At 41.0% G+C, this 20,567-nt stretch overlaps 1 protein-coding gene across 1 annotated transcript in view; it reads right to left on the reverse strand.

Annotated features, from left to right (window-relative positions):
• Positions 1–3,587: 3,587 nt before the first annotated feature.
• ABCA6 (ATP binding cassette subfamily A member 6) overlaps positions 3,588–20,567 on the reverse strand; it is a 49,167-nt gene continuing 32,187 nt past the window's right edge. Inside the window, exons 25-38 of the mRNA XM_090257309.1 lie at positions 17,013–17,132; positions 15,422–15,499; positions 13,819–13,910; positions 12,767–12,887; positions 12,043–12,160; positions 10,663–10,754; positions 10,232–10,410; positions 9,758–9,833; positions 9,582–9,676; positions 8,539–8,658; positions 8,201–8,341; positions 6,714–6,793; positions 4,309–4,364; positions 3,588–4,208 (exon numbers count right to left, since the gene is read on the reverse strand). Of these exons, the coding sequence (XP_090113435.1) occupies positions 4,107–4,208; positions 4,309–4,364; positions 6,714–6,793; positions 8,201–8,341; positions 8,539–8,658; positions 9,582–9,676; positions 9,758–9,833; positions 10,232–10,410; positions 10,663–10,754; positions 12,043–12,160; positions 12,767–12,887; positions 13,819–13,910; positions 15,422–15,499; positions 17,013–17,132 (1,470 nt within the window). The 3' untranslated portion in view covers positions 3,588–4,106. The remainder of the gene's footprint in view (positions 4,209–4,308; positions 4,365–6,713; positions 6,794–8,200; positions 8,342–8,538; positions 8,659–9,581; positions 9,677–9,757; positions 9,834–10,231; positions 10,411–10,662; positions 10,755–12,042; positions 12,161–12,766; positions 12,888–13,818; positions 13,911–15,421; positions 15,500–17,012; positions 17,133–20,567) is intronic.

Below are 20,567 nucleotides of genomic sequence, written 5' to 3' on the forward strand. Positions count from 1 at the left end.
AGTCCCTCTCTAGACCGTGGTTCACTTATTGCGGCCTCACTGTATCATGGGATTTTAAAAAATATTATATTTAATTATTTATCACAAATTTTTCATTATATCGTGGGATTTTGCAGTACTGTACATATGTTGTTAAAGTTACGTAGGTTTAAGAGTGTAGAATATGTTTAAGAACAGAAGTAGTGTTTATAGAAGGGTGGAAAAGGTTAAGGGAGTGGGAAAGGTTAATAAGGGACTGGGAATGGTTTATAAGTGTGTGGGAAGGGTTTATAAAGCCTTAAAATACATATAAATACTAAAATAAATGTAAGGTTCCTACTTCGCAGGTTTTCACCTGTCGCTGGGGCGTCTAGAATGTAATACCCGTGATAAGTGAGGGATCATTGTATGGCTTTCTTTCTGGTAGTCTTATGTACAGGTGCTAGCAATATTCCCAGATGTGGAATATGCATTCCCCAAAGTCAAAATAAACTAACTGAAGGCTGAGCTTCTCGTTTGGTTCTACAGGTGGGTAGCAACAGAAGTTTATATTGCGGAATATACCAGGGGGCTCCTGTCCAGGTTATTTCTAAGAATTTTACTATCAGGGCAGGTCTGAAGAGCTTTGCTGGATTTGTTAAGCAGCTTCAGCTGGTTATGTGTGTCACCATTGCATTCAACTCAGCCCTAGACTGCTCTTGAGTTTCCAATGACACCATCATGTCATCAATATGATGTATTATTATCACCCTGGAGACTTGCATCACATCCAGATCCCTTCTGACCAAATTATGACAGGTTTCTGTCACAGCGCAGCAAACATAAATCAGGCTCTTTCCTGTGTGAAGTCAGCTGCAGTTGGCACCTTTCCAAAATGGAGTCGAAAGTGTTTGAAAGAACAATAACTGAGTATCAGTCTTCTTTAGCCTGTGGTTTTTTTGGTTGTTTGGTTGGTTGGTTTTGGTATGGTTGGAGCCACGTCCACGGCTGCTGAGGCTCCGCGTGGTACAGTCTTTTGTTAGTCCCCATGAGCTCTAGGCCTTCTCCTCAGGTCACAAAAGGTCGCTGTACAGAGAATTCACTGGTACTGGCACTCAGCACTTCAGCTTTCCATGTGTCATTAATTAAAGGAGCAATCTTTTTGCCTACTAGGTACCGCAAGTCCTCCATATGGTAAATTGTCAACACGTTCTGGGACTTGACGTGAAATGACTATCATGAAACCTATTTTACAAATTAGCTAATTGATAACCACAAGAATTTAGTTTCTACAGCATTTGATGTACTTTGTAACAAAATTGACATTGCACAGAACTATGTTGATTGAGGACCTGCTACATTCTATGCTGTTTTAACTTAACTACTTGCATGTGCTTGGCCAGTTCTATTGGTTCCCATTTAGCATGACAGATTAAGACTGGATTCAGAGGAACAATCAGATCGGGAGATACATAGGACGTGGCTCAGAGGGTCCCAAACACAGGAGCTTTTTCTCCATGGATTTAGGGTGCCCCACCCTACCAGCACATGAATGTGTTCACCAACCCAGAAGTGCTCTGAACCCAATACATTGGGATTTTTATGGAGGCTTCACTGTGTAGGCATGATGGATTATTAACACAACTTTCAACCCCTCTCCCATCTCCAGGGAATGCGAGGTGAGGCTAAAAGTACGAAGTTTCCAATCATGGCTTGGTTTTATGGTGACCAGCCCTGATTTAGGAGCCCATCAGAGCTCTCTCATTAGAACAAAAGATCTTCCCATCACCCAGGAGATTCCGAGAAATTTAGGAGCTCCGTGCTCAGATGCACCTATTGCTCAGAAAATTACAAGGGTTTTGTTAAGGAACAGGGGATATATAGCTATATACTCGTGTATCCTTTTACATAAAATTCTTACATCAGAGACTACAGAGAACCAAAGCCAAGATGAGCTTACCTGGAGCAGAAGTCTACAGAGCAATCAATTGGTAGGAACAAACACTCAAATGCCATTTTGATAAATTGCTGGAGGCAGAGTGCAGGCCCTCCGTTATTAAGAGGCCAGGAGCAGGTGGGTGAAACTGGAGGAGGGCAAAGGTGATTGGCTGGGAAGGATACACCTGCTGATTGAGATCTGGTACCGAAACAGGGGACAAGGGAAGAAATATGCTGACCTCTCTCTTTTTCTGCCTTTACATTTCCTATTGCTACTTCCTATTGGATGGGGCAGTTCCAACTGGAAGCCATTCATCAAAGCAGAAATTGGTGATGCAGTCCCCAGTGGTCAGCCTTGTACCTCTATACAAGGCTATTAAGGAAAATAGGGAGCTAGCACCGTATCTGTCTGTAGTAGAGTTAGAGGTGGTATAACTTTTTTCTTTTTCTTTTTTAAAATCCCTTCTTTTGTTTTAGTCTGACCTCCTCTTTTTGTATCCACTCAAAAGCTCTTAGGACATAATCCTAGTAAAAACCAAAATTGAAAAATCAAAAAATAAAAATAAAAAAATAATAAAAAATAAAATAAATAAATAAAACCAAAGTTAATAGCTTCAAAAACAGCCATATTATGATAGTTTTAGAAAACTATGCCCAGTTTGATATTTTAAATCATTCATATTATATCTGGCATTGGTTATTTGGTACTTTGTAAAGAGATTTTTATAACAGTTAATAAAATTTATAGTTTATAAAGAATACAAGCAAAGATTTCATTATATTGTTATGTGAAATGGTTATATGTGTTGTGATGTAATACAGTTGGTCAAGAGAGGTAAGTTTATTGCTTGAGTTTTAGAAATAATTTAAATAAATTCAACTCTTACTATAATATGAATTTACTTTTACAGGACACTAAAGGCACCTAAATAAACAATAAACTATAGATCATTTATCGTAGATTTAGAAATATAATGCTCCAGATGTAATAATGGCATATGTAACTATACAGATAAAATATTTAATTATATTAAAAGCTTAGAAAAAGATTAAAGCACAAAAACAAGTGAAAAAAGAATACAAATAATTAACATGAAATAAAATGCAAACATATGAAGCTTCAACCTCACCATAAGTTAAATAGAAAATTAAAACAACTTCAGTGTTTTATTAGCAAATATGCACATATCTCTAACTAGGAAATTATGTATACTATAATGATTCCAACATGTAAAGAATGCACTAAAGAAAGGAAAATAGTTGGGGATTTTTGGTATGAAGAAATTGTAGTGATTCTCTTACTCAATTTGGTTCAGTTTCTATGTTTTTCCCCATTATACAAAATTTTTTCAGTTGGCATAACGAATTTTTTGTTATATAACATATCACCAAAAAAAAAAAAAAAAAAAAAGCAGCAGGAATATAAGTGTGCATATACTTATATAGGATAAAAATTATTTTAAAATAGCAGTAAGTACACAGAAAACTACGGATGAAGTGAAGAGGGAAATCATAAGAATATAATGTTATTATTAAATTTTTTAAAAATCTGAACAAATGTTGTTGTGATTCTCATTATTTTCAAAGAGTATATTTGCACAGCCATTCTCGGCGGTGCAGATAGACTCCTAAGAAGCTACACCATCGTCTCTCGAGACGGACGGCTGCCGACGATATTTGAACTGCTTTTCCAATGCATGTCCTTGTTCATTTGTGAGCTAAGGGTCTCCTGACCCTGTGAATTTCAACAATTTCTGAAAAGGTTTCAGAGGAAAGCTCTTGGGTTGTACTGGGATATTAAAACAAACTCAGAAACTTGATATATCACAATCTGGGGTGTAGCAATCACAGCACCTCTGGCTGTTGACTACATATTTCATGTACTTCAGCAAGAGAATTTTTAGTAAATGTCATATTTCAAAAATGTCATGCTTCAAAAGATTTCAAGTTTGTGGTTTTATTTCCTCAACACCCAGTGCCTGACTTTTCAGGTAAACCCATTAATACTTTGTATTGCTTTGATCACAGGTTTTCTACCATCCCTAAATTTGAACGGAAGAATAATTTTAAAATTTATTCATTTATTAACTAAATATACAAAATATACCCAATATCGATGTTAATAACTTTTTAAAATTATACAAACTGCAAATTATTACACATAACACAAGTTTATATGACACCAACAAGGAATAATTAGGCTTCAAATTTTATGGGTTGTCTGAATGAGAGAGGAGTTTCCATCTCATGGTTGTATTAACCTCTTCATCAAAATTTTCCATGTCCTTCTCCTTAGAAAGCTCTAAAATTACCTAACGAAGAAACAAACAAGGAGGAAAAAGAATTATCAAGTTGTTAATTGTCTTCCAAACACACAAGAACAATGATACAGGACCATCCAAGTTGACTTACCTCTTCTAATGTGCACTGAGAGAGGCTATATTCTTCCACGTTAAAATTATGTTTCACTGAAAAAAAAGAGACTGGTAGTAGGTGCTTATAATTTATTACCAAGACTTTTATTATAGTCATATAAAATAAGAATACAAAGCATTCATGTAAGTGGAATATAGAGCTGAATAAACAAATGCTTGGTAAAAGAATGAAATAATGAAAACTCAGAGAGAATATAAATACACATTGAATTACTCTTGATATTAAAATTTTCTTATATTACTTTTGATAATATGTGTTTTATTATTTAGTTTATTATTATTCATATGTCTCCTGGGGAGCTATATAAATGTCTTGAGGAACTGCATAATGGACTGATATATTCTTACACATGAGGAAGATTTTAATCCTATTCTATTTCCTTTAAAAGGATCTAATACTTCTGTGGAATTTTGCTTCAGCCAGTTCATATGCTGCACCAGCTCTCTGCTGGGTTTCCCCACCAGCAAATCTGCACGAGAGGGGTCACCAGATTAACATATCCATGTGTTTACAGTTCATCATTTATACACTGAGAATCTTCTATGTGTGGGAGACACCCTTAGGTGCCAGGGAAAGAGCTGTAAATAAAACAGGTGAAAACAAAACCGCCTGTCTTTGTGTAGTTTGCATTCTGGTAAGAGCAATATGGGCATTAAATAAATAGGTGATATATAATAAATATATGAATTTTTATATGTAATAAAGTAAATGATGATAGTAACTGTGGAGAAAAAAATAAATCAAGGAAATGGGAAGTGGTGTTCACTCTGTTTACAGGATGGTAACCAGGTAATAATCGGGCAGGAACCTGAAAGGAGTGAGGAAGCAGTCTGGATATTTAGGACGTAGAATTCCGGAAGAAAGATCAGCAAGTTTAGGACTATGCGTGTCTCGTAGCATTTAGGAAGAACTAAGGAGTCAGGCTGTCCAGAGTGGGAGGAGCAAACCAGCGATTGATATTATGTCATGCACCGCCGATGCGCTGGGCACTGTTCTAGGCACTGTACCAAGGAGCTCATCTAATCCTCTTAATGACCCTGCCGCATAGGCAGTGATGCTATCTCTCATTTTAGAGAGGAGCCATCCCGACATGCAGTGATTATGCATCTTTGTCCTGTGTCTCTGAGAGAGTGAGCAGCAGTGCTGGGACGGGAACCCAGGCATTCTGGTGCTAGAGTGGGAGCTCTTTGCCACGATGCTGTGCTCAGAAATTCCCCCATGATGGCCTGTGTTGGGGAATGATCCAGTGAAAAGTGGAAAGACGATGTTGAAGAGAGAAAACAGACAATTTTAAGTGGTAGAAGGAGCCGGGCACCGTGCAGGGGGTGGCCTTAGCTGGACACACTGACCACCCATTCATCTCTAACAGTGCAGGTACAGAGGGAGGCTTCTCTTGCCTTTATTTCACTGGTGAAATACGGAAAGCTGGTGTGCTTGGTGGTGGCAAGTGTAGCTCAGCCCCAGAGTGGAAAACCACTGGGAGCATGGCGGCACGCAAGACCCACTCCACACACCGGTTTTCCCGCGGGGAACCAGGCCTGCATTTCTCTTAATAGTTAAAAAGCTCGCTTTCTGCTAAAGGACCCCCTCATCCTGGGCTGAGAACAACAGATGTTCAGCGTGTAACCTTGAACCAGTCTCTTAGAGCCCATTCTGGGCCAATCTCTAAGAACAGGGTGTGGCTAGACAAGTTATCCTTATCATCCATGCATGTGTAACATTTTTTTCTCTAATATGTAAAAGTAATAATCATATAAGGCAATGATTGGCACGATGATTCACAATTTTCTTGGAGGTAATCCACCTAAGAAATCAATAAAAGCCTGTCCAGGCGGGGGCAGACTGCGCTTTCTCCTCTAGAAAGTGGCCAGTTCTGTCCCCGCTTCTCCACAGGTTCTTGCAGTCGCTGGGCATTTATTCCCTCACCCACAATGCCGGGGACTCTGCCAGTCAGAGGTCCGCGACAGTGAAATATAAAGCAAGGGCACCAGCTAAGGGAGAGGAGCAGGAAAGAGACATTTGTAGCAGGAGGAAGGAAACAGTAATTGGGGACAGCTGGTGTGAATGGACTGTGTACATGTAAGCAAAGTGGACCGGACTGAAAGGCTTTCTGAGGTCAATGTCATGAGGTCACGTTCAAACCGATCAAGCACAACTGTGTTTTCTGCAGCTCCCATCTGCACTGGAGACAACCCTCTTTCCACAGACTTGGCTTAACCAAAATTGGGCTAAATCTCACCATTATGTACTATTAGAATTCTTAAAATCATATCCTAAAGGCCCTCTGTTTAAAAATGTATTACATAATTATTCCCATTAAATTATTATCTAAGTCTGAATTAATTCTTCAAAAGTTTTATTTAAGAAATGGTCATTCTTACCTGCCTCTAATTTGCGAAAGGCCTGAGATAGAGGGTAAACATCCACCACCAGCAGTTTATAGGCCAAGAAGGAGGAGCACCTGGGAATGGGAAAACGTCAGGTTTGACCTTGAATTTCAAGGGGAAAAAAATGACCATTGAAATAAATATTGATATTATCAGCAATTTCCTTTTGAAATGAAAATAATGCAAATTATTGTAGCTCACACATGAAACAAATAAAATAACTTATCAATGGCTGTTTCTTAAAATGGGTTTGGTAGCTGGCCATTGAAGACAGTTCTCCCAGCATAATTACACTCATGCTCAGTTTACACAAACCTTTTTCTTGTTGGACACAGATATTCTGAACTAATCCCTTTGGTTAGTTCAAACTAGGCGGGGATTAATCTCAACTTAATACTTCATCCTTGTCACCAGAAAGCTACGGAAAGAGAGATGCGAGGTTGGGAGAGAGAAACATAATAGTGGAGGGATTCCAAAGGCTTTAACTAAAAACATCCCTGACCTCGGAAGAGAGATGAGCCAGGACTGATTTTTGGCACCATGTGTCCAAAGGCCACTTCTGGCTGTGTGACCTCGTGCCCCATTCTCAGTGCCTTCCCAAACAGAAGTCTGATGCTCCCAGGTAGGCTCCCAGGTGCCCAGTCATCCAGGACTGGCCTCCTTCAGCCCAGACGCTGCCCCTCCAGCCTTACCATTCATGACCTTCCCACCTACAACAAAACTGTTTCTAAGGATTTGTGACACCAAGGGTCTACAAGGAGGGTTGGTATATGCCCTGGCATGTGCCTCAGATAACACCATTATCTTTATTGTGCTAAAATGGAAAATAGCAGTTGTGTTCTGTTTCTCTGGGGTGCTTACCTCTCCAAGGACTTTCAAATTCAGTTTCTGGGTTTCTGGTCCACCTCCTTGCCCTCTCAAAAATCACACACACACACACACACACACACACACACGCACGCACGCACACACGCACACACACACACACACACACCTTTCTATTCTCCATTTTGAGGCATAAAAAGTCCATTAAAGGAAGATTCTTTGATTATCTCAATCGTTATTTGTTCCCTATGAAGGGGATTCACCCTAAACAGTTACATCTTTTAAATTATAAATATTTACATCTTTTAAATATTTACAGGGAGGTAAGGGAGGGCACTGTGGGCCTGACTGCAGTCCTGTGTGGTTTGAGTCATCAGGAATTCCTTCCCCCCAAGTTTTCCAAGCCCCCGCCAGAGATGGGGATCAGCCTTGGATGGCAGAGGAGACCCAGGAAGCTGGGTTCTCGGGCTTCCTTAGGGGACAAAGCTTCCTGGGTAACTCCCAAATCTCATAATCCAGGAGACTCAACAAGTCAGTTTTTGATTGAGGTCCCTTACTGTCATTATGCAGTCAAATCACCCTGAAGTTCCACAGAGCAGAAAAGGAACCAAGAGGGCAAAGCCAACAGGTTTCTCCCAAAGCAAAGCTCCTTGCACCTTTCCTGCCGTGCCGCCTGTGGGAAGAGCTTCAGAATCTCAGTGTGGACCAGAGGCGCTTGAGACGTTTCCTTCACTTTCAGTTCTAGAATGTAATCCTTGCAGAGTTTGCTTTTCAGGTGTTGGATGGAGCCAATGCATCTATGGGCAAGAAGGAAAACATGTTGGAATAAATATTGCCCCTGACATCTGTTACATTAGTCTTAAGTTTCAAATGTAAAGGAAAGGGTGTCGCCGAGGGAGCTGAAAAGAAAGACTCTAGCTGCTCGCAGTGACTGTCCGCTTTTCACAGGGAGTCTCATTTGGGGGTCAAGTGAGGGCTATGGAAAGACACCCACCTCAGCCTCCCAGACACCATGATGGCGATGCGGTCACAAATGGCCTCGGCCTCGGTCAGGTTATGAGTGGTCAGGAGGACCCCCTTCTCTGTGTTTTTAACAGCTGTCTGGATCATCTGCCTGAAGTAAGCCAAAAAAATCAGCCCCATTAAAAAAAGAGCCTGGAGGGGGGGGGGGGAAGAGATGAAGGGGAAACTTTATGGGCAAAATACAGTTTATAAATCATATTTAGATCTTAATTTTTAAAAACCAAGGAAATGTGACTACTGACTAGGCTTTTTATAACGCAAAGAGAAGTTTTAAATATTTTTAGGGGTGATAATGGTATTCTGGTTAAGTTAAAAAGAAAAAAAAAAACCCACCTCCCTATCTTTTGTAGAAACTAACTGAAATACTTATACATAAAGGATAGGCCACCTAGTATTTGCTTCCAAATAATTGGAGGGTGGGGAAAGAAAGTGGGTGAAGGCATACACGAGAAACATGGACCTTCCAGGGGTAACTGTTGAAACTGGGTGATGGATATAATGGGTTCATAAGCAATTCTCCCTGCATTTGTATAACATCTCCATGGCAAAGTTCTTTTTAAAAGCTGAGCACTCACAAATATGAAACTGGACTGGAAAATTGTATTAGTTCCAATGGAAAATCTGAGCTAGGACCCTGAAAAGAATTTAAAACTAAGAAAAGTTACATGACTTTGACAGATTAGGTCAAAGGGGGAAGAAGAAATGGGGACTATATGTCCCTAGCGCCATAGTTTCTCAGGAAACATTTATAGACATCTCAATAATGAAGAGACAGAAGCAAAATACACTCCGAATTGCAATACCTAAAGCTCCAACGAAATCCTTAGAGATTTGTGTTTTGATCTTTTTTCATGTAAATATCCCATGAATATGATACAACATTAGAGACTCTGATAAATATTTGTTTTCCTAATAATGTGGATTAGCTTCAGGAAACTGGGAAGCGGCGATCTTTTATAAGATCAGTTTCCGTACAGGGGGTGATGCTTCTGGCTCTGAGGGGGTCATTCTCACCACATCTGCTGCTGCGCCGTAGGATCCATGCCTGTGGACGGCTCATCCAGAAGCAGGACAGGTGAATCTCCCAGGATGCTCAGCACAAAACACAGCTGGAAGGCAGAGGAACACCCCTCGTGGCTGCCCTCCCCCCCCACGCCCGCCCTCGGAACGTCATCACACACCACACATACCTTTCTCGTGGCTCCTGCCGTTAATTTCTGCACCGGGACATTCAGCAGCTCGTGCAGTTGAAAAGTATCCACCAGTCTGATGGGAAACAGGAAGAGAATGTCAGATCCACAGAGGATTTGGGGACAGTGCCCCTCACATGGAAGAGGAACAGCCTTGGAGGGAAGCTGAGTCTCTTCTTCTCGAAATTCTAACTCTAATGACCAAGAGAAAATAACGGTTTATTAGGAACAGGAAAGATCTTTCATCTCCTAAAAAGTTTTAAGGAGTATGTTGAAACCTGTATTTGAACTGAAACCGATGATCAGTCATTCATTTGTCAAAAACAGCTCTTACCTTCATCCCTGCTTCACCACGGACACCCTCGGAAAAGGCGGGGACATCATTTCTACCACCCATTCTTGATCAGGGAATTCGTCATCAACGGACAGCCTCCCCACCTCTGGACACACAGACGCCGCCCAACCTGTCTGTACCGTGTGATGGCGACCGTGGCGTCCGCCTTCCTGAGCCCTTTCACCGCCGCGAACACGTCCAGGTGTTCCCTCACCGTCAGGTTGGGCCACAGCGCGTTCTCCTGAGGACAGTACCCCAGGAACTTGGCCGCGCCATTTCCCTGATCACCCAGGACCGAACTACACCCTTTCAGTTCCACCTAAGAAAGAAAACTGGTTTTAGAAATACGTGTAGCCTTTCCCCCAATCACCCTAGAACTCAAGAAACTGGCAGGTAGCTCGTAAAGATCTACTTTTTATTGAGCATCAGAGAAGTAGTATAAAAATTACATTATATATTTGTTAATTAAAAAAACTTTTTAACTGACTAAAAGCATAGGTATACAAAGAGATAATGTACATCTGTCGTGAAATTTCCCTTCCGGGAAGGGGAACTGCTCATTGTTTACTACCTCTCCAGCCGTTGGCTCCGTGACCCCAGCGATCATTCTAACAGACGAACTTTTCCCGGCACCATTGGGCCCCAGCAATCCCAATATTTCACCTGAAAGAGAATCACTGATTATCAATATCCGGAGTGAGATACTGATGAACATAAAACCGTTTCCTCAACAACTTTATTTTTTAATTTTTAATTTTATTGTATTGTTTCCCATTACCATTTAGTCCCCATACACCCACCTCCCATCTCCCACCCCGCCCTCCCCACCTCCCGCTCCTACAAGAGGGTGGAGGTATTGAGCGAAAAGGAAAAAGGACTCCTGGCCATGGACTTCAATAACCTCATTTAATAACCCTGCAGTATCGTTTTGAAATTTATGACACACATGCAATCCACCAAGACATGTCCTTTTATTCTTATAATCATATAAAATATTGGTGAAAAGCTTAGGAATTTGATGTCATTATATCTGTCTGTCTGTGTTTCTTTTTTAAAACTTTTTTAGTGGAAAAATTGGCCCCGGTTATTTTCTGTAGCAGATGGCTGATGTGCTGACTACATGGGTAAGTGATTCCAAAGCCTGGGAGGTCAGGGACATCTTCTCCCTCCCAAATCCCACCACCTGTGTTCAGGCCATCTTCCATCTGAACTGATATAAAAGTCTCTTGACTTGTCCGCACCCCAAATTTGTAAACAAGCAATAACCACTGTGTATTTTTTTTCAAAACATAAATTAAATTGTGACAAAACATTGTCTTAAAGACACTCCTGTCGCATTCCAATAACTTGGTATAAAATCTGAACTCCGCGCTGTATTTCACCAACCTGCGCCTGCTCTGGTCCTGCCCACCTCTGATTTCACCCCCTCCACCTGCAGAGGCAGCCGTGGCCTCTCTGGGTGTGGCTCAGCCAGTCCGAAGGCATCCCCACATCGGAGTCCCTGCCCTCGCTGCCTCCTCCACCTGGGGTGCCTTATCTCTTCGCACTCCCATAGCAGACACCTTCTCATCACCCAGATGGTGGCTTTCATGCTACAGCCTCAAGGAAGGCCTTCCCTGACTGTAGTGAAGGCAGCCGCAGGTCACACATATCATTCACATATTTGAATGTTCCACACAGAAGGTGCCTATGTGATCTCTGGTACTTCTCTTAATCAGTTATTTATGTTTATTGACCCTTCTTAGGATATAAAATCCATGCAGACAGGAACTTGCCTATTTATTTCATAATTATATTTTCAGAGACCAAAACAGTCCCTGAAACAGTTAAAAATGTATGTTAAATGAATGAATGAATTCTTCAGCAGGTATAGTGGTGCCTATGACACAGATGTTCAGTGGGCATTTCTAGAAATAACAGTGAATAAAAAAAAAAAAAGGTTCTTCCAAACCTTTTTTAACACAGAAGGAGATATTTCTTACTGCTACTTTCTTCTTCCTCTTACGAAAGCAATTTTTCTTCTGGCCTGCATATTTTTTGTGTAGACAGCTGGCGATTATAACGGGTTTCTGGAAGAGATGACAATTGATTTTCATCTGAAATTTCAGAGGCTTATTGTGCCTGCATCCTCCTTACTGGAATCCTTCACGCCCTATAGCATGAACCAAGCCGTATTTTGAGGTCAGGGTAATCCTACTGCTTGTTCCAAACATAAAATGCACTCATGAATGTTTCTTGCTTCTCAATGAGCCAGGCAAAGCAGCATAATTTCATGGAAGCTGGCTCACTGCCTTTCCAGAACGGAAGTGTCTAATCTTATGGGAATATCACAGTATCTAAGTCAAAGAGAAGAACAACTCTTAAAATTTTAATCTCTGCTTAGGACTTTAAAACAAATTTCATGCACAGAAACTCCTCAACTCATGAAAGTTTTGGTTTTGAAATTATAGCTCTCATTATCGAAGTCCGTTTCTTCTTGAAAGGAGAATAGAGCCATTCTGGTCTGCGTGCTTTCTGTAGCTTCGAAGGCACTCCAGAGATGTGCCTGCATATTTAAGAATTATGAAAATGCACCAAATGCCAAATCTTCACAATGAAAACCACGGTATCAACCTCTGTTCTCGACAGTTCCTGGGTGGCTCTGTTAACACGCACGTTGTCACCTGGTTTCCTACCTCCTCGGAGCCCGACGTGCTCAGGGCGGTTGCCGTCCTCCTTCTTTCTGCTTGAACATCTTCGTCTTCATCAGCAGGCTCCTCTGGATTTAGTCGGGCCTTTCTTCTCTGGGGGTGGATCCTGCGGAGACAATGAAACGTCTGCCACGTGATCTTTCTAGTCGCCAGAGACGGATCAGAAATCAGCCTCCCGGCGGTTTCTCCCTTATCCCTTCCCTTCAGCCAACTGCTGCTGCCGACGGCCCTGCGAACATGGCTCAGCTGTTGCCCCAAATTCCCACCCCGGTCGCCAGGATCCCTTTTTCAGCATAGCTCCCATTTTTTCAGTTAGTACTATTTCCTCACGTATCACGGGTATTACATTCTAGACACCCCCCCCCCCCAAAAAGCAGGAACCTTACATTTATTCTACACTCTTAAACGTACATAACTTTAACAACATACGTATATGGTACCGCAAAATCCCACGATAGAGCGAAAAACCTGCGATGGATAATCAAATATAATATTTTAAAAAATCCCGTGATGCAGTGAGGCTGTGTAAGTGAACCATGATAGAGAGAGGGACTCCTGTATCCTTGACACGTTCTGATTTTCTGGCAAGCATCGCTGCTTCTGTAGAAACCAGGCCACCTACACTTTCTCTGTTTACTCTGAGCACATCTAATTGGCCCTACGTTTGCCTGAGTGTCAGTTACTGTTCACACTTTCTGGGGGCCCCTCCTGCCCCCCACTTCGGAAGCACTCAGAACTCTGTTGCTCGCCAATTCCATCCCATCTCTTCTGTTCAGGGATGTGTGATCACCTTGGGCCACAGAATGACTACCTGAGCGCTCAGGAAATCTTGGAGGGACCGAAAGCTTCCCTTGGCTGATTACGATCCTCCTGGGAGCCCTGGCTCTTGGCAGTAAGCCAGCAATCCACTGACTGTCATGGAGGTCAGCACGCGATTTACTTTGTAAAGATAAATCCGCATCGACAGGCTGATAGGACAGCTACGGTCTAGGAATATTAAAATACGATATTCAGTAGGAAATGAAGCTTTACCCTACCTGAAAACAGGATCCTTCTGCATTGTTTTCTGCCCACACTTCATTTCCATACATCTTAGAACAAAAACGAAGAGCAAAGCCTGAAAGTAAGGCTAGGAACAAAGAAAAAGAGTTCTATGTCGGCATTTTGGTTCCCCAATATTATTTCAACATTTGAATTAAATTGATGGCCTTACATCTTCAGGTAAAATAGATGTGATTTATCTTACAAGTCAGGGAAGGAGGCCAGCCACGCAGTGACGACCCGGCTTAGTGAAGCCTGCCTCCGTTCTCCTCACAGCCCCCATTCGGACTGCCAGCAAATTCTGTTCTGCCTTCAAAATTACCCAGAACCCAGCGACTTCTCACCAGTGTTTGTGCTACCCCCACTCAGGCCCAGTCATGATCATTTCTCATTATTTAAAAAAAAGAAATATAATGATATTACAACACCTTTCTACCTGGTTTCCCTCTTCTCCCCTTGCTCCCAACATCTATTCTCAATACAGCGGCCAGAGCTCCTCTTCTAAAACATGTCCTATCATAGCCCTTTGCTTAAAACTCACCAATGACTCCTCGGTGACTCAGAGTCAATACAGTGACCTAGGAACTCTGTGTAACCTCTTCTATCCACCCGCACGCCATCCTATTACGTCTGCGGCCTTCTCTCGGACCACTCTCCTCTTTGGTCACTCCGCCACAACCAGACAGGTCGCCTGCCTGACCCTGAAACAAGCCAGGGTGACTCTTATCCCCTCTTCCTGGAATGCTCTTCCCCAAGCTACTCCTACAGCTTGCTTCCTGCCTCCCTCAAATCACTATTTCTCAACCAGCCCTTTCCTGACTACCCATCTGACATGGTGTACATCATCTATTTAGTTTATTATCTGCCTACTTTTACCAAAAACTAAATTCCACAGGAGCAGGGACTTCTGTCTGTATTTGTTCCTACGTCTAAAAAAGTATTGATGCATTGCATTCAAAGACAGTAGCTTTCTTTAGTCTAAATATATCAACATGGTTATTTATTCCCTTTTCATTTTTATTATTCAACTTTTGCTTTTTTAATCTCTAATTCAAAGGATTTAAGTTATATTTCATCTGCATGTTTTAAAATTCTCACCCAAGGATTTTTTTAAAATTGATTTTAGAGAGAGAGGAAGGGAGAGAGAAACATTTCTGGGAGAGAAAAACATTGATCATTTGCTTCCCATACATGTTCTGACCAAGGATCAAGCCCTCAACCTAGGAATATACCCTGACTGGGAATTGAACCCACAGCCTCTTGGTGTACAGGATGATGCTCCAACCAACTGAGCCACCTGGCCAAGGCATATTTGACCTGTACTTTTGACAAGCTCTTTTAAATTTGGAAGAGGCTATACACAGAATAAATAAACATGAAAAATTATTTCATATTGAATTCTGGATCTGTACCACCCATTCATACGTATGAAAAGTAACTCTAGGATTTAGAATCACATTGTAGTGTAATCGCTTGTTCTAAGACTACAACACCTGTAAAGTTGGCACACTTCTGGCTCGATCAAGTAGTTGTTATAGTAAATGATAACTACCCACCCAGCCCCGCAAAACAGGTGGCGAGTTAGAAAAACCTTCTTACTATTAAGCACACTAGAAGGTCAACTCCACTCAGAACATAACCTGAGTCTTCGTTTTCATTGAAGTGCTCGAAAACTCTCTGCAAAGGCAAAAAAAAAAAAACAAAAAACAAAAAAACATGGCTATATGAAAACTCGTCAGCTTACAGTTTCCGTTTAAGTAACATGGAATTTCACGTATTAAATACTCTCCTGAAGCTTGAGTCCCCTAGATGCGCGGGTGACAAGCAATTCCCTTCAGAGATGTGAGGGGACCCCCTACTGAGCTCTGAATTTCTCGCAATGTTTATTTTTTCCAATTCCTCTTTTTCTTTAATATTTTGGTTTAATGTCTGCTGAAAGTATAGCAGAGAGGGGTGCCTTCATCATGATAAATTGTAGGGGTCAACAATATTTGTCCTAAAGAGCAATCCCCAGCCTTTTCAAGGTCCCCTCCCACCCTAACAGGGACTGTTTCTACCACAATAATTAGTCCCATTGTGTTATTCTTTCTTCATCAATGAATGCCTTCAGCCAAGTAACTCATTACTCCTATACAATATGTGACAGATCTAAGTTCATGTATTTCACTTTGCATGTCTGCTTCTAATTTAGGAGAAAAATGCTTTAAGCAAAGGAACACGTTTTCAGTGGAGAATTCCAGATATTGCTCAGCCAATGGAAATGCATTTTTACAGGTGGAAGGCTTCTCCAGGTTCCCAAGAACACAAACTCGGGGAAGCCCTCCCTACTTTATTTAAAGCCACTTCATCAGGATGATGCAGGGCCCCCCAAAGTAGACTCCCGACTGCACTCTTCTGCTCACCTCATCGTCCATTTCTTTCCGTTTGAATCCCATTCAGTGCATGCTGCCTGGTCTTTCCTGCTTCGATGCTGTTGCTTCCCTACACAGAATGTGCTCACCCACTGACCCCCGCTCTCACTAATTCCTACTCATGCTTCAGGACTGTGTTTAAACGTCGCTTTTCATTAGAGGAATGCTCTAACTCTCCAGAGCATATCAGCTGTGCTGGAAACTGCCCTTCTTTGCACCCCTTACTGCTTTGAATGGACTCCTTTGAGGGGGGCCTTAGTCTCCATTAAGCTCTGTGAAAGGTAGGACTGTTATCTCGTCCAGCAGATGCCTCCAGTTATGAGTGCACCGTGCCTACCATACAATAGTATTTAACATATATTTTGATTGCATGAATTACACTGTATCTGAGTGTATTCCTCGCAATGGAGAACGAGTACCCATTAAGTGAGGCAACATTTTTTTTCAATCTGGCACTAGTTTTGAATAAGCTTACGTTTTGCGAAGTGCACATGGCAAAGCTTTTTAAAATGTCTTTACTGAGGTTAAATTGTCACGCCCTAAAATTCACGTATGTTAAGTGTGCAATTCAAGGCTTTTTAGGGAACGTACAGAGTAGTGAGAGGGACAGCGCAATTTAACCGAAGAACATTTCCATCGAACGGGTTCCCTGTCACTCTCCCTTTCTCTCCCAGTCCCAGGAACAAGGGTCGCCTACTTTCTGTCTTTATCGATTTGGGCAAAGCATTTTAATAGGTGGCATATTCAAAATCAGTGACACAGTTAATAATATTTCTTACCTGTGACAGCAAATTTATAAATCCATCCAGGGTGAATGAGGGAACAAATATCATACTCCAAACCGTAGGCGCTAAATATAGGCTTCCGAATAAAATGACATCTATTGAGGTGTTTGTCGTCTACAAAGCAAGTTGAAATAGACTGTGTGTCAAACATATTCAGTCCATCGATAGTTGAGAAAACATTTAAGATGGAGGTGTTCTTGTCCTATGTATCAGAATTTTCCCATACGCAGACAAATCCCTTTTAGAAGGAAAAGGGAAAGGATAACTTTTTGATAACGAGAATATATGCGACCTTATTAAAAAATCCCTATTGCTTCTCACTTAGACTGAAGTTTTCTAATTGTCATACTTGCTCCATTAAGTGCCCGTTCCAAATAAGTGATTTTTCTGAGATTGTGCATTTTGATTGTAATGGACTCATTTTCTTTTAGATTGCTGGTAAATGTTGGGGTGGAATTGAAAATGATTTTTTATTTTTCTGTTTTAAGGATCAGTTTATCAGTCAGTATGTTCTGAGCACTTCATCGAACCATTGCTGGGTCTTATTAATGTATTAATTATATTACAACTAGTAAGAATCATAACTATTCAATTCACTGAATATTACACAAATCCCAGGCATTAATAATTTAGCATGCATTGTTTACTTTAATCCTCACAACTCTATAATGTATCATAATTATGCATATTATCCCTCCCTTTATACAGGGGAAGTCTAGGGCCCAGAGACATTAAATAACATCCTCAAGATGACAAAGCTGTGAGTGGCAAAGCTGGAATCCAAAACTCTTGGTGGGTGTGATTGCCAAGTCTTTCTGTCAGAAAACTATCCTGTTTTGAGGAATTGTTACATAAAAGGGAATATTGTATTGCTACTAAGTGAATGTAAAATGTTGGGGGAATATGTAATCGACATTTGAAAAACAGTTGTGAAAGAAACAAATAACTTATAGTCCAGTATTCAGTAAGAGCACAGTAAGCATTGTAGATGGCAAATACAAGAGACCTCTTATTTTACAATCTCCGCGTTCTCTCTTCAAAGGCATGGCACAGTTGTGCATGTTTACATATCTCTCTTCTCTTCGTTTCCATGACACCACACTTTTTTTTCCTGTCTCCTTGTTTTTGATAATGGAGTCCTTTAGTCCACTTAGTTGACTCAACTTATTCTAGTAGGCCTCCAAGGTTACACTTTTGTGACTCCTTCTTTTTTGCCTGTGTCATCCACTGGAACCAGAGAAGATACCAAAATGCATCAAAGGCGATACTCCATGGTCCCGTGTGCTGAGATGTGTTACTATAACTCTGTCACTGGGCTAAAATATGGGCTGACAGGGTGCTTCCCTATGAGACAAGGGCCTAAGGGACCCATGAAGTGCCACACGTTTGGGGGTACAGGATTCCACTGGACTCTGGAAACAAAGTAACTGTTGACTGTGGCTTCACTCAATGATGGGGAGACATTGCCTATACTGTCTTTCCAAGTACACCCGAGGTCGCAGAAAGACAACTTCATTGACCATCAATGAGTGATGCATTTTTATATATGATCTTGCGAGGAATAAAACATAACCTCAGTTCGAAGCTTAGCACGGTTTAAACTTATACTAACTGCATGATGAAAGATCAATTATCATAGTACTTATTACCCTTTACATATTTTGAAAGAAATTACAAGTTCTTTCTAGCAGGCATAAAGTTATTGCGAAAGCTCAGGTCTCCGTGAAGACACATAATTTAGCTTACTAAAACCGTGGTGTGGAAAGCTGTGTTGATACACAACTTTACATCAGTATTGTCAACCATGCTGCCACCTCCTAGTTTTTGACAGGAGGAATGACATAAGGTTTGAGACCTCAGTTTTGTTCCTGAGTCTGTCACTAGTTTTTGTGTGACCTCAAATAAGTTAGTTATTTTCACTCTAAAAAATGAGGGGAATTATCATAGATAGGCTTGAATTTTTTTCAAATCTGACATTCCAATATGCCATAAGTTTGTAGCTTCTTTTCAATGGTATAAAAGTGAACTAAGTAGATAAGTACACTAAAATAAATAAATATCAAAAAGAAAAAATCAGAAATTATAAACATGTATTACATACTGTGTATAACACTGATATTTTTAAAATTTTTGAACAAAAATATTTATTTAAACAAATTTATGTTGCCTCTGCAATACTGCCTTATTTTAATATGAAATCGTTCAAAAATAGTGGCAGCAAAGGAAAAATGGTATTCAATCTATATAGATATGAGTATATTTCAATTTGAAAACTACGGTGTTTCAGAGTCGTATGTTCTATTCTCTACTGTGGCCCTTTATTTGTTATAGTTTGTTGCCACCACAGTGAGAACATCTTAATCATCACATTTGTCCACAAACCCAATAAAAAAGGTGTTCTGCATTACCGTGACTTTCTCTAGAAATAACAAAGCCCTATTTCTTCATGTGCTCATTTATACACATGCAGCCGAGGAATGATGCAAGAGGAACGCATTCTATGATAATGCAGGTTCCATTCTGCCATCGACCATATATTGAAGGAACTTGCCCTCATAGACTTCCACCCCTTATTATATATATAAAGTATTGGGGGAAATGGTCTCTACTCTCTAAGCCAAGAGACCAAAGTTATTGTTCTGGAAGATTGTGGTGTCATATTCTGTAGGATTGATGCACTTTGAATTTCTAGAACCTGGACATTTTTGTCCATCCCCAAACCTCACTCCAGAGCCTGCAGCCACGAGAAGAGCTCCCCCCCTACTCTGCTTTCCCACTGAAAGCTGAAGGAGATGTCAAATCCATACAAACCAAGAACTGTGAGTGTAAGGTAAACCAGGGGCTGATTTTTCACTTGACACAAAGCAAAAACACAGTCATATAGACTTCTATTTGTCCTAGTCTGGAATGGCTTCTATTTAAGGAGAACCAACACAAGAATGGGAAAGACAAAGAAAAAGGACCGATGATTTTAGGCTGCTGATTATTTAGGACTGAAGGACAAGAAGCTTAACGAGTGTCGATGAGGGAACTCACTGGGATATTTCAAGCCTCGATTAGGCTGGCAGTAATGGACCTGTCGACAGCCATATTGGCAAAGAACCCTGACACTGCTTGAACATTAGCTCTGAAAAAGACGTCATTCAGAGTTGGAACTACTAGAAAACACAAAGTACGGACGCAAGTTCTTTGTTAATCTTTGCTGAACATATACAAGCGTGCTGACTGAAAAGAAGTAAACTATTAGTCAGACTGTCTTCTGCTGGGATCCGTACTGCCTACACAGCAGCTGGGTTTACACTGGTCACAGGCAATAAGACTGTGGAATGAATAAAAAGTTCCCATGCAAAGGATGAATGGAAGACTTCTGGCGCACCGGATCCTCACGACAGTCTCAAAGCCAGTCTTCCAAGTGAGGTATTTCTATAAGTCTTTCTGTAACTTCTGAGCTTGCATTGGGTTGTCCCGATGATGGTTAAGAGGGGTAGTGAATAGATATTACCTGCTGATACCAAGAAATACACTCTGGAGAAATCAAATGAGAATAGT

The sequence above is a fragment of the Furipterus horrens genome, unplaced genomic scaffold (assembly GCF_987537825.1).
Source record: "Furipterus horrens unplaced genomic scaffold, mFurHor1.1.pri manual_scaffold_11, whole genome shotgun sequence".
NCBI lineage: Eukaryota > Metazoa > Chordata > Mammalia > Chiroptera > Furipteridae > Furipterus > Furipterus horrens.